The 13,944-nt window shown below is 38.3% G+C and overlaps 3 protein-coding genes and 1 pseudogene across 3 annotated transcripts; 2 read left to right on the forward strand and 2 right to left on the reverse strand.

Annotated features, from left to right (window-relative positions):
• The first annotated feature begins 442 nt into the window (after positions 1-442).
• LOC113283972 (uncharacterized protein At4g26485-like) lies at positions 443-1,313 on the forward strand. Its single transcript, XM_026533627.1, has 3 exons — positions 443-599; positions 730-940; positions 1,031-1,313. Exons 1-3 carry the CDS (start codon positions 443-445, stop codon positions 1,311-1,313), a joined length of 651 nt encoding a protein of 216 aa, XP_026389412.1.
• Positions 1,314-1,870: 557 nt separating this feature from the next.
• LOC113325216 (probable glycosyltransferase At5g03795) lies at positions 1,871-4,025 on the forward strand. Its single transcript, XM_026573430.1, has 4 exons — positions 1,871-2,296; positions 2,512-2,705; positions 2,804-3,149; positions 3,241-4,025. The coding sequence occupies exons 1-4, from the start codon at positions 1,883-1,885 to the stop codon at positions 3,907-3,909; spliced, it is 1,623 nt and encodes a 540-aa protein (XP_026429215.1). The 5' UTR covers positions 1,871-1,882; the 3' UTR covers positions 3,910-4,025.
• Positions 4,026-4,707: 682 nt separating this feature from the next.
• On the reverse strand, positions 4,708-6,386 carry LOC113284812 (UPF0481 protein At3g47200-like). The gene is made up of 2 exons (XM_026534231.1): positions 5,736-6,386; positions 4,708-5,640 (listed from the first exon to the last, which is right to left on the reverse strand). Exons 1-2 carry the CDS (start codon positions 6,384-6,386, stop codon positions 4,708-4,710), a joined length of 1,584 nt encoding a protein of 527 aa, XP_026390016.1.
• A 5,199-nt stretch (positions 6,387-11,585) lies between these two features.
• Positions 11,586-13,348, reverse strand: LOC113278267 (annotated as a pseudogene).
• Positions 13,349-13,944: the final 596 nt, after the last annotated feature.

Consider the following 13,944-nt stretch of genomic DNA (forward strand, 5'->3'; position numbering starts at 1 on the left):
AGTGTTTTGAAATACGCTATCATTTTACAGGGCCAAACACTTTTGCACTGAACAACCTGCAACCAACAGAAAGATGGTATCCCCATCTTAGACATGATATTTACTTTCTTGTTAGGGTTATATGTGCGGTCTGCCTTAATACAAATAGACAACCTCAACGGCTCAACCATTATATTGATGCGGGGAAATTGAAATGCATGCATGATGCATACAGCTAGCTTTGCTTCTTCAGTTTCTCCTCCTCTCTCGGTAAGTGAGAAGTCTTTAACTTTTAATCCATTCTTATGAAAATTAATTGATGGAAGAAGTGGAAAAGGTAGTGAAGACCATTGACCCAATAAGTGAGACCATCAGTGTATTTAAATCTACACCCATATAAGATAGTTTGCTGGGTGATGGAAGAAGAAGAAGTTCGATCTGAGTAAGTCAGCTGTACAAGCAAATGGACAGTAATGCTACTACCGAAAGATGGATAACACATTACAGCAGCTCTCATAAGATACTACTAGTTGGAGAAGGAGATTTTTCATTCTCAGCTTGTTTAGCTAGGGGTTTTGGCTCTGCTTCCAATATGGTAGCCACCTCTCTAGATTCCGAAGGTTACCTTTCTTTTACCCTTTCCTTTTCTTCTTTTGTAAGCTGGCTTTGTCATTGTTTTTTAAATGCATCTTGATTAGTGGATTTAGTTCTGCAGCGTTATTGATAGTCCTTAATGTCTGCTAAATTCAGATACACTGTGCACAAGGTTACCGAGTTCTCAGTTACATATCAAAGACCTCCAGAGTCTGGGATGCTTGGTTTTGCATAACGTGGATGTTAATTTCATGGCTTCATCATCTTTCTATCCGCTATTAGCATGCATGAAGTTCAACCGCATAGTCTATAACTTTCCCCATGCTGGACATTTCATTATGAGAGAAACTCATGACTCTGTCATCCAGTAAGTGTTGACAAACCTATTGGAAACCTTTTTTGTTTGAATGAGATGAAGGAAATCCAATTGCCCTTGATTTTATTGTGCTAACTACAGGAGGCACAAGGATCTTTTATCAGGGTTTTTCAAGAGTTCAAGTAAAATGTTGAAAGAAGATGGTGAAGTTCATGTTGCACACAGGGATGGCCACCCTTACAATCGTTGGGAGATCGAAGAACTTGCTAATGAAGCTGGTCTTATTTTGATTGAAAAACTAGATTTTCGCTCATCCCAGTATGTGGGTTACAGCAACAAAAGAGGCGGTAGCGTCAGAAGTAACGATAGCTTCCCTCTCGGAAACTGCCCAAAGTCCTTCAAATTTTCTCTGAAATCAAGTTAAATCACATCATTTTTGAACAGGGATTAAGAGACTTTGGGTTTGGAAGTCTGCTTTCTTATTTGGCATGCTGTTCTAATGGGTTATGAATCTTTCTTTTTTTTTGTTATTTTTGTTATTATTATTAATCATGAAATCTTAATTCCCTGTTGCACTTAATTTTTCATCATCTAGAGCCTTAATACAATTTATCTGCTACTTAATTCAAGACAATGCGTCAATGCCTTTTGTTGTTTCCTCTTTAGTTTAATTGATTGATTAAGCAGTGAAAAATACCAGTTGTCAACTAAAGAATGATTTTGATAATGTAAAGGGAGGACTGAAATGTGAACAGTGTTGTCACTTTGTAAAAGATAGGAACTCTTTATCTATACGACAGCTTATAAGGTGGGGAAGTATATATATCTTCATCTTCAACTTTCAATTAGATACACCCATCAGCAGCAGCAAAGAATAACTGGGCAATGAAGCAATGAATATTAATCTGCCGCCCGACATTAAAAATATATATTGTATGCCTATAGTAGAATTAAGAGGACAACTTCTCATATAGAGAGATGAAAAAACAGGTAATGCAACTGTCAGCTTCTTCTTCACATTCTGCACCTTGTAAATCATCGTCGCCACTATTGCTTCTTTTAGTTTTCGTTCCTCTGATACTAGTCTCGCTAATTGTAGTTTGTACACCAAATTCTGTCAGTAGTAGCACTACTACTCCATCCAACCACTTGTTCTCTTTGGCTTCTCAGCGATGGTCAACTTGGGATAATACTAAGACTAACCACATTGACAGTACTGATACTGCTAACAGTAATAAAAGTGGGACTAATGATGGCGAAGCCATACTACTGCCGGTTTCGGACATGAATGAAGATGATCATGAGCAACAAGCCCTCTTCAATTCTTCCACCTCATTTATCAAGCCCTCCGGCTCGTCAACTGCTAATTCACAACAACTGCACGCTACTGATCTAACCCCGTCAACAGTAAGCTACATTTTCTCTACTTTTTGAACTCATCATTTCTACAGCTATATTTTTAATTACTACACAAACCAGCCTATTATTTAGAAACGGAGGGAGTATAGTGTACCATTCTTTTGACCACTTAAGTTGCGGTAATAGCAAATTAATCTATCTTTAAATTCTAGCAGATAAACTAGTAGAGATAATTTAACTAATCCTAATTATGTACCATTAAGGTCGTCGGAAATGAAGATTACACACCTTCAACAAAATATGAACATAGATACACAAAATTAGAGAAGATTGAAGTAGGTCTTGCCAGAGCTCGAAGTTTGATCAAAGGAGCTTCTAGGAATCGCAGTACAACCGAAAATGGTAGAGATTATGTTCCTCAAGGAGCCATTTACAAAAATGTCTACTCATTCCATCGGTACAAATATTCAACTCCTGTTCTTGAACTTCGGTTAAATGTTAAAAACCGTCATTAGTTGTAGCTTGTTTAATCCAATTCTGTTGTGAAAATTTCAGAAGCTATATTGAGATGGAGAAGAAATTTAAGATATTTGTATACGAAGGAGAGCTACCAATATTCCATGACGGTCCATGCAAAAGCATTTACTCCACGGAAGGATTGTTCATTCACCAAATGGAGATGAATAATCATTTCCGAACCAAAGATCCCGATGAAGCACACGTTTTCTTCCTACCATTTAGTGTTGTAAGGATGGTTCAGTACCTTTATGTGCCTGATTCTCATGAAATCAAATCCATTGGTCGCACCGTGGTGGACTATGTAGATGTTGTCGCTCGTAAATATCCATACTGGAACCGGAGCAAGGGTGGCGATCATTTCATGCTGTCGTGTCACGACTGGGTAATTACTCAATTAAACTTCTGACATTGTTGTCTTGAGTTAAGAGATAATGGAACTAACTGTTTAAAGTTTCTTTGTCTGTTCGTTATAGGGGCCTCGTACATCTTCCTTCGTTCCTGAGCTATTCAACAATTCCATTCGGGTATTATGCAATGCTAACACCTCAGAAGGATTCAACCCCTCCAAAGATGCATCATTTCCTGAGATTCATTTACGAACTGCATATGCAACTGCTCAGCTAGGTGGTCTTTCACCTTCTGGCCGTAGCGTACTTGCATTCTTTGCTGGGGGTTTGCATGGTCATATCAGATATTTACTTCTGAATCAATGGAAAAACAAAGATCAAGATGTTCTAGTTTATGATAGGGTCCCGAAAGGAGTGTCCTACGACAATATGATGAAGACTAGCAAATACTGTCTTTGCCCAAGTGGGTATGAAGTTGCGAGCCCTAGAATTGTCGAAGCAATATATGCAGAATGCGTTCCGGTGTTGATCTCTGATCATTATGTTCCTCCGTTCAGCGATGTTTTAAATTGGAAGTCATTTTCAGTTCAGATTTCTGTCAGTGACATTCCAAATATAAAGATAATTCTAATGGGAATATCGCAAAGTCAGTACATTAGAATGCAAAGGAGAGTGAAACAAGTTCAGAAACATTTTGTTGTGACTAATGACTCTCTTAAGCGATTCGACGTCTTTCACATGACTCTTCACTCGATTTGGTTGCGAAGATTGAACTTTCGGATTGCTGGCATCTGATTGACGGTTCAGTCGTTACTAATTTATTTTTTTCCTCTGAACCCTGTAATCAGATAATAATCAATCAGAGAGAGAGAGAGAGGTTGAGAAAGAATTTTGTGTAGCTACATAAGAAATTTTATAAATGAAAGAATATTATATCAATAACTACAAGTGGATATGCATTTTCTTCTGCTCAGAATGTCATTAAGAACTGACCCTCGATTCAAAGGTAATACAAGTTTACTTTCGAAATCTAACGCTGCATTCAATCCGACCAGTGATGTTTTACTAAGATTTATTTGCTTTTAAATACTGCACCTTAAGTGTTTGTTTATATGCATCAATGGAAAACGTCAATATAATGCTTGCTTTTGTATCCAAGTTAATAATTTCATCACATTTAGAAGCTTAGTCTCACACAATTGTACTAATCCGTAGCTGGGGTTGACATCGGGCTTTAGTTATCAAGTTGCCTCTTTTGATTGATGTTTTAGCAAAGAAACAACCCAATTTCCTCAAGGCACCCAGTTGGGTGAATAGTAGTGAATAAGGGGCCATCGCATTTTCAAGAGGAATTTGAGTGATCAAACGTCTTAATTGAGCGCGCCTTTGACAACATAGAAGTACGTAAATGTAGAAGTGGCACAATAAAAAAAAAACATTAGTATGCTTTATTGCATTTGGTCATTAAGATTCGGGATAGCACAAGTTACAGGGGAACTAGACAAACTTATCTAAGCCCAGACTACTAGCTGGGAAACAATTCAGAGCTTAGGAAGACATGAGAAAATCGACTTAAACATACACAATCAAGTGTTATGGCGGGGATGGTTTAAAATAGGAGTAAACAGCAAAGAAGGTCTGGGCTGTCGTCAATATCAACAGAAAGATGGCTGCAATGAGGGAAAGAAATGTCCATGGACTGCTGAAGTACTGATGGACCAAATTCCTCATCCAAATATGCCATCTAGTACTGTAGTAGGTCTTGTAATAGTTGTTTAGTCCCTTCACTTGTCTTTGTAAGTGATTCACATCAACATCATATACTATCTCTCGACATAACCTATTGATTAGATGAGCTACGTCCTTGTCGCTTCCTAGCACATGATTTAGGATTCCATTGTTGTGTAGAATATCGATATCTTTGGAAGTGTTCACTAAGCAGTCAAAGAAAATGAAGTGGTTTGTAAAATAGGGTTGTGCTTTTTCGTGGCATTGTTCATAAGCTATAGAATTTAGAAAGAAAGGGACAGTATTATCATCCATGTGTAGCTGAGGGATCCTTAAGATGCCATCTTCATCATAATCTATGCTAAGTAGGTCATCATTTTGCTCTTTCTTGATGAACTTAATTCCTGCCTCTTTGAGTTCTGTAACACAATAATTCAATTGTTTTTCTTGTTGAGCAAGCCTGATGCTTGGAGTTGTCGGATGAAATTTCTTCTTTCCACGCTTGTACCGAGATTTTAATGGCGTGATGAAACTTCCACGGAATAAGCCAAGAAGATGATCATACACAACATCTGCTTCGACTAAATCATCCATGTTCATCAGTTCTCTTGGAATAATTGGATTAAAAAATCTGACTGCTAGCTCAGCTAGAGAAACATTATCTTGTTCAGGACAGCTAATTAAGTTGAATAATTCTTGTAGAACAAAAAACGGAAGCTGGTTTTGTAACATCAAGAGGTCGCGCTGAAGGCTGCGAAGCATCCAGCGTGCTTTGAAAATTGGATCATTCACAGGTTCCTGTTGGATTACAAAGGAGTTTCAATAAATAAATAAAAAAGTGCACAAAAAATTGAACAATATCATATTTAAACCAACTGGAAGCACACACATACCTGTAAACCATCTTCGTAGTAGTAGTATCTGTAGTAAAGATGAAGGAGCCTGATAATAAAGCAACCATCCATGACCATCATCTGCACAAAATCCTCGCTGTTAATATAATTAAATGTCTCTGAGTAGCATTCTCTTGTCTTCCTTTCTAATGCCTTCATGGCTGCTCCAAGTGTCTCCAAAGAAACACCGACGCCTTCTTTCTTTTTCTCTGGTAGTACCAAGGAAACAACCATTCCAGGTACGTTAAGCTGTGGTGTCCTTACCTCTGCTGAAGGGGCTGAAGGTCCGGGTTCTTGACCAGAGAGGGTAGTACAACCTTCATCATTGCAGTTGTACCCCAAAATGTACCAGAGGTAACGCATCTTGTGATCTTCCATAGGTTGTAAGAGCCTATCACCGTAGTGAAAAGGACCAATGGACACGAGTTTGGGGATATAAGCATTCCTGTGAATATCAGCCATGTTTCTAGGAACTCTGTAGATAGTCCATGACCTGCCTGAATCAATGCCATTTCCTTCTCTAATGCAATCATTGATGTTGATCACCCATTCGGCTGGTGTTTGCTGCTGCATGTCGTCAGTACTCTTACTACCTCTATTACTTTTCGTTCTAACTCCACTAGACCTCTTTCCTGTTAATTTCTTCGCCATCGCGTCAAGATATGAGGTGCAAAACTCAAATTCTATTTCTCACAGCTTGAGTCCATATAACTGTTTCAAGACTATATATATATATATAACTAGCATGAACTTTGCCAGTTTATGCTCTTCCGGTTCTGGTTAAGGAATGCCATAACCGGGAATAGGTCGTGATAGCATGAGGAGTTTAAATTAATCATAAATCACGAATTCAACTGATATTATTACGTACCAAACTAATGATTAGCATCTTAAACCAGATTTTTATTTATAAAATAAAGCTTTTCACTTGCCAGCTGCAAGTCACTATGAGTAAGTAGCTGATACATGCATGCACGTTGATTATCCTATCTTCACCAGATTTTTACGTGGTTGAACGTTTTCGAAACATAGCATATATATGAATTTCTTTACCTCGCTAAATTGGGGTCTATGCCACTTAATTGGGGCCTATAACTACATGACAAAATAGGGTCATTGGGAGAAAATTCATAGAAACCCCGTATCCAATATTTATATTAATGTCCAATATACCCTTATTAAATTAGTGTTAATTTGGATTATTAAATAATGTTTAATCAAGTTAATCCTGAAATTAACTTTCATTAATCGAGAATCAAAACTTGTAAAAAAAAATTAATTTTTACTCGATCCAGAATCGGTTTATGTTAGTGCATTTGTAACCCGATTCTGGGTTGAGTTTTACACTTAGGAAGATGTAAACCCAGAATCGGATTTTAATCAATACCCACATAAACCGATTCCTAAAATCGGGCTTTTGTGATGCATATGTAAACCGATTATGCCTTACTTTCAGAAACAAAATATTCATTATATAGTTTAGGAAATTAGCCCACTACATATATATAGGACTCAGTATGGGAATTCTAAAATTTGACACGTCAAATGATCATCAATGAACCTCCGAGCACGTCGGTACAACGTCGTATATTCTTTGTGGTGAATGAACTTTCTTTCCCCATTACGAATTCTCCATAGCCCGTTGAAACGTTCCAGCTGAAATTCAATGAATTCTTATATGTTAGTATGTGAAACTAGTGTAGTTGACATGGGTATAAAAATGATAGCATTACTCACTTTTTCCCTAAGAGGAGCTCTTGGATGATGGTGGTACACGATATTTCTAACTATTACGTACTCTCGCATTGCCCCTTTAATGTATTGGAATCGAAATTCCAAGTCTTTCCATTTGCGGTTGTTGAGATTCGCGGTACGCTCATAAAAGAACTCTTTAACTCTCTTCCAAAATATTGAATAGATTTCATTCGGACGTTCACGGAACGTATTAGCAAAGGATTTAACGAGATACAAATCTTCATGCGGTTCCCATTCCATTTTCTAGGCTAAGTGTGTGATATGGGAATGGGTGAAAGAGGTTGTCCTTATATAGATAAGGACTCAACGACTATTTTTTTCAAATTCAAATCAAACAATCGGATTTAATGTATGTCCACATAAACCGATTGTGTCCTTACAAAATCATATAAATTGTGCCTCTCAACAATCGGGCTTTTTTAATGCACATGTAAACCGATTGTCAAAGTTACAGAACTTTTCTTCAAAAAAATCGGATTACATTTGTGTACATGTAAACCGATTCTAAAAGTTACAGAACTTTTCTTCTTAGCAATCAGGCTACATATTGGTTGATGAAAACCGATTCTTGGCTTCAAAAGTTACATGAGTTTTCTTCATCACAATCGGGTTTGATAAAGATAAATGTAAACCGATTCTGAAACTGAACCTCTGGGAAATTGTCTAGAAAAAATGCTAGAATCCTGAAATTTTTTCAAACACGTTAAGTCATTCATAAACTAGAAACCAGATTAAGTCATTCATAGACTAGGAGTGTAAACAAACATAATTCGACGATAAGTTTAAGACAAGACATAAGTTTTGACTCCATAATTATCCATACTTAAAGACATAAACATGACTACAACCATTCATTCATGAACATCCCCACCACGACCACGTCCACCGCCACGACCACGTCAACCGCGTGCTCGTTTAGAAGGTTGGGCGCTGCTCGATGCACCTTCAGACATCTTTTTGGAAGGGGCTCTCTTTCTCTTCTTCTTTGGCTCATCCTCCTCCTCTTCTCCCCCCTCCTCATAATCATCCTCATCCTGCTCCCCAAACTTTGTACCAGCTTCTACATCTTCGAGACGATTCAATTCATCAATTAGCTTTTCATTGGCCTTTACATTTTTCCCTTCCCTGATTTCCAGCTTTGCCCGGGTTATCAAGTATTCGACTCGTCTTCTCTGTTCCAATTTCAAATAACAAACATTCAATATATAATGCTAAAACCATAAAAAAAATCGTAATTGAGTAATAATACGCACCAAGTATTCGAGAGCCGTATCTTTCTCCTCTATCATGGGTCTCTCATCTACTCGTATCACTCGAGTATGCGAAACATTGAGGAACCACGACATGTAACCCGAAATTGCATCGTCATCTGTTCGAGAAGGACCAACAAAAGGATATTTGTGAAACGCTATGTTATCCCAATACTCACATGATGGCAAAGGCTTGAGAACAATGACAATATCACTGTCATGTGCTTCCGTCCCAATCCTTGTTCTCAAAAGCCCTTTTAGCAAATATTGGGAAGTGCAAATATATCCACGCCTTCAGAAAATCCATATTCCCTCCAAGTTGGTTCCTTTGATCCCTAGAAGCCCTTCTCAACTGCGTCAAAGAGTGTGCAAGGATGACAGTGCCCCAAGAGTAGTCTTGTATCTTGTTAAATGGTTGCAACAGCTGGATAAAGTTGGCGTTAAGACGGGCACCGGAAACTTCGGGGAAGATAACAGCTCCAAGGATATAGAGGACATATGCATTGGTCGTGGCGATGATACGTTGCGGTGTCACCTCTTTTCCCTCATGACGAAGCTTTTTTGTTCCCATAAAGTTGCTCCTCATCCTCGAGAGATGGAATATCCTCTGCTTTGCCTTGCCTACTAGCATCTCCTTCTTGGTTTTCCCTTCATCCCATTGGAACACTTCCTTGGTCCACTTGTAAATCTTGTCCCAATCAAGCTCTTGCGCGTACTCTTTGTGCTTCATGGCTTTACCTTCTATGCTTAGCCCGGTAATGAACTTCGCATCATTTGGAGTTATCGTCATTTCTCCAAATGGAAGATGTAAAGTATTTGTTTCCCCGTCGTATCTCTCGGCGAAGTCGGAACAAAGAGGTCTGTCGTAACCAAGGTGGCCCAAATTGTTGACCACAGAAAGCAACCCCGTAGAATTGACTAGATCGGCCACTTCCGGAACTTCTCCCTTGCTTAATTCATCAGCTATAAGTGGCCATTTCGTCATCATAGTCACTGACGTTCCAGGTTTCATAAGACGAACGACATGCTTGTGATCCTATAAAACCAAACAACCACGATGGACAACAATCAAAACACTACACGGATAATAATGTTTACATTACATGGCACAAGGTTTAGGTACTTACTATGGTATTGTAGACGACGCTGGCCCAACTGCCTTTGTAACCCCATAATACATTTCCTCCATCAGCTGGTATCCCTAAAGGTGGATCATCAGGGCTGCGAGCAAACATCTTTAGATTGTCGGGTATATGGTCACCTTTCGTCTTCTTTGGAACTTCTTTCTTCTGACATTTTCCTTTAGGGTCTCCTTCTTGTTCTTGAACGACTTCTCTTATCTCTTTATCACCTTCCTCGTCACCTTCTTCTTCATCACTTTCACCTTCATCACTTTCACTCTCATCACTTTCTTCTTCAACACCTTTCTTTCCAATGACACCTTCATCACTTTCACTCTCATCACTTTCTTCTTCAACACCTTTCTTACCACGGGCATCTTCATCACTTTCACTCTCATCACTTTCTTCTTCACCACCTTCCTTGCCACCTTCTTCTTCTTCACTTTCACTCTCATCACTTTCTTCTTCACCACCTTCCTTGCCACCACTTTGTTCTTCATTCCTCTCCTCCTCACCACCTTCTTGTTCAGTAGGTGTATCAGAATCAGGTTCTTCATGTGTTGGTTGCTCTGTTTGAGGTGGTGGGTCATTTATGCTGGTCCCTTTGACTTTACTCCCCGTGGCCCTTCGGTGAGAAGCATTCAAATTTTTACAGTCTTTTCGACGAGGTCCCAAAGGCTTAGGAGTAGCATGATCATGTTTCCTCTTATATTTCTTTTCTTCTTGATTTTTTTGCCCGTAGAATATGGATTTAAGCGACAAAAAACAATGGAATACAATGCGTTTTTAAAGTCATGGTAAATAATCGGTTTACTCGATATACATATGAAGCCCGATTCTTAACATAATGCAATCCAAAATAGGGTTTTGTTATGTGCTAATGTACACCGATTCCTGGAATCGGTTTACTCGATATACATATAAAGTCCGTTTCTAAACTAAACAATCGGTTTTTTTGAAGACATATGTAATCCGATTCCTAAAAAAACGATCCAGGAACATTGGCTACCACAATCGGGCTATTTATACAATAACGTTCCCCGTTTCCTTTTCACATACAGAACAATCGGGCTATAAGTTTATGAACAAAATTCGTTTCTAATAAGAATCAGTTTACTTCGTGACTAACGTAATCCGATTCTGTGAACACTGAAATTTTTTTATTTCAAAATTCTCGATTTCTAACCTAAAGAATGTTACTAAAACCTAGTTTAGAGGATTGGGTTGATAGAAAAGTACCTGATTCGACCCATTTCTTCCTCCTGTGCGATACGAGCGGCTTCGGATTGTTCTTGCACTTCCCTCGTTCTATTTCGAATCGCTTCAACAAGTCCGGGATCGTCGTCGCTAGAATAATTCCTGTTAGTAACATACTTCATTCTTATTGTTGGTTTCGACATTTTATAGAAGAAAGAAACGATTAATCGTCATCGATCATCGACGATTTTTGGTTTGAAAAAAATGGAAAAAGCGGGAGTGGAGGAGGAGATGAATCGGTTTTTATGTTAAAAATAAAAACTGATTTTTGTTAGTTAGGTCTATTAAGGATTGATGGGGATAATTTAGTAATATTAATATTTTTAAAGGTAATTTTGATAGTTTACATAAATATTAGACACCCCTTATCATTTGAATTGGTTAGATGAAGTAATCTATAGGCCCCAATTAAGTGGCATAGATTCCAATTTAACCAGGTTTCTTTAATGCACTATACTGCATATATGTATAGGTATTGCTTTCTTAATAATGACATAGATAAACTGAGGGAACAAATATAAATAAGTTACAAAATGTTGCAGGCAGCTATCCAGATATAATTAAGCTATGTATTTGGTGGTTTAAAATAAGCATAGATAGCAAAAAAGGTTTGGGCCGATGTTAAAAGCAATAAAATGATGGCAGCAAGGAGTGAGAGAAATGTCCATGGGCTGCTGAAGTAGTCACGGATCAAATTCGCCCACCATGTATGCCATCTTGTAGCATAATATGCCTTGTAAGCATCATTCACTTCCCTCATTTGCTTAGACAGGTGACAACTCTCGACGTCGTAAACAATCTCTCTACATAACCGATTGATGAGATTAGTTACGTCTTTATCGCTTCCCAAAAGATGATTTACTATCCCATAGTTATGTAGTATCTCGACATCCAATGATGAATTCACCAAACTATCAAAGAACATCAAGTGATTTGTAAAATAAGGCTCTGCCTCCTCATCACATTGCTCGTAAGCCACAAAATTTAGCAAGACAGGAACGGTGTTGTCGTCAATGTAGAGAGGAGGAATTTTTAACTTTCCATCCTCATAATCAATGTCTAGTAAGTTGCTCTGTTCTTTCCTCAAGAACTTCACTCCTGCATCTTGCAGTTCTTTAACGGAATGAATCAATTGCTTCTCCTGTACAAATCGGACACTTGGAGTCGCATGCGGAGGTTTCCTCCAGTATGATCACCTCTGTAATGAAGCTTGTGCGCAGTATGTCGAGTAAGTGATCATACTCAGTATGATCACCTCTCATGTCCCTGTTACTGTCGACATCATACCGTGGAAGAAGTGGAGCAAAAAACTTGAGTATGAGATCGACTAGAGACATGTTAGACTTTCCAGGAAAGCTTGTTAGGTTGAATAGTTCTTGTAGAACAAAAAAGGGAAGCTGGTTTTGTAACATCAATAAATCGCGCTGCAGAGAACGAATCATCCATCGTGTAGTGAAGATTGGATCACATACTGTTTCCTGTTAAAATATATACAAATGAGAAGATTCAGTAATGGTATCAAACTGATCATAGCCATATATTAACCAATTAATATTACCTTGAAGTCATCTTCAAAGTAGTAGTTATAGAAAAGGCGGAGGAGCTCAATCACGAAACAACCGTCGGTTACCATCATTTGAACAAAATCGTCGCTTTCAATATTATCAAATTTCTCTGAGTAGCATTCTCTTGTCTTCCTTTCCAAACCCTTCATCGCTGATTCTAATTTTACCAATTGAATGTCTTTGCCTGAAAGACGTTGCTGCTGCTGCGAGTGGGAAGATGGTTCAGCTAGTACTAGTTTACCTTTGTTATCTTGATTATTAGCAGTGTTGTCTGTAGTAACTGCCGAATGCTGCAGGCCGGTGTATCCAAGGACACGCAATAGATAACGCGTCTTGTGCTCCTCCATGGCTTGTAAACGAGGTTCTTGGTAATAAAATGGACCGATTGATATGATTTTGGGGATGTAAGCAGGCTCATGAACATTAACCAAGTTTCTGGGTATTCTATAGATAGTCCATGATCTACCTGAATCCACGTCAGGACCCTCATCAAGACAATTGTTGATGTTGATCACCCATTCCGGAGGCTGCCCATTACTGATAGTTTGATGTTTTATCGATCTCAGTCGTCCATGAGATTTCCTTCCTTTGCCTTTACGCCCCATCGACCTTTTCGAGCTTTGGTTCAGGGATGGCACCAACGAATTTAGCTGAAATCTTAAAACTTAGAAATTCACTATGGACTTCCAAGTACTATGGAAATCTTATACAGACTTTTTGCGGTGTACATTCTCTTGCTTGATCAAGAATTTTCTTCCAGTTGAAATGTTCCTTCTCGGAGTCAAAGAAGACTAAGAATTTAATGTGACTGTCACAGTTACGCGTATATTGCAAGGAATAGTCATACAAATTTGGCAGCTAGAGTTCATCGCCCTCAAGTTATCTTCAAAGACTAATTAGCTATTGGAAAGCTAGTACCTAACCCCTTGTTTAATCAACATATTATGGCCTTGTGCACAAAATCTTAGCTTCTTATGGTCCACTTGTATATAAAATATATGTACTGGTTGTTTCTGAAATTACTGAGAGTGTATCAAGTCAAGATATCTCAAGACAAGTCAACCGAATAACCATCGCACAACAAGGTGTCTAGGAGCCACTAAAACATTCTTGATATTTATGACTTGTGGTACCACAATCTAAGATAATGAGAGCTAGAGAAAGTAAAAGAATTGTATTGAATGAATTCAGATAACGTTTACACAGAGATGTTCAGAGATATTTATATAAAGCTACTGACAAAGACATGCTGTCATAGCTG

This window comes from Papaver somniferum, chromosome 1 (genome assembly GCF_003573695.1).
Source record: "Papaver somniferum cultivar HN1 chromosome 1, ASM357369v1, whole genome shotgun sequence".
NCBI lineage: Eukaryota > Viridiplantae > Streptophyta > Magnoliopsida > Ranunculales > Papaveraceae > Papaver > Papaver somniferum.

Coding starts and splice junctions, on each gene's coding strand:
- LOC113325216 (XM_026573430.1), top strand. CDS start 1,883: ATGCAACTGTCAGCTTCTTCTTCACATTCTGCACCTTGTAAATCATCG. Junction 2,706..2,803: donor AATGTCTACTCATTCCATCG/GTACAAATATTC, acceptor TGAAAATTTCAG/AAGCTATATTGAGATGGAGA. Junction 3,150..3,240: donor TGCTGTCGTGTCACGACTGG/GTAATTACTCAA, acceptor TGTTCGTTATAG/GGGCCTCGTACATCTTCCTT.
- LOC113284812 (XM_026534231.1), bottom strand. CDS start 6,386: ATGGCGAAGAAATTAACAGGAAAGAGGTCTAGTGGAGTTAGAACGAAA. Junction 5,641..5,735: donor ACTACGAAGATGGTTTACAG/GTATGTGTGTGC, acceptor GTAATCCAACAG/GAACCTGTGAATGATCCAAT.
- LOC113283972 (XM_026533627.1), top strand. CDS start 443: ATGGACAGTAATGCTACTACCGAAAGATGGATAACACATTACAGCAGC. Junction 600..729: donor CACCTCTCTAGATTCCGAAG/GTTACCTTTCTT, acceptor TGCTAAATTCAG/ATACACTGTGCACAAGGTTA. Junction 941..1,030: donor ACTCATGACTCTGTCATCCA/GTAAGTGTTGAC, acceptor TGCTAACTACAG/GAGGCACAAGGATCTTTTAT.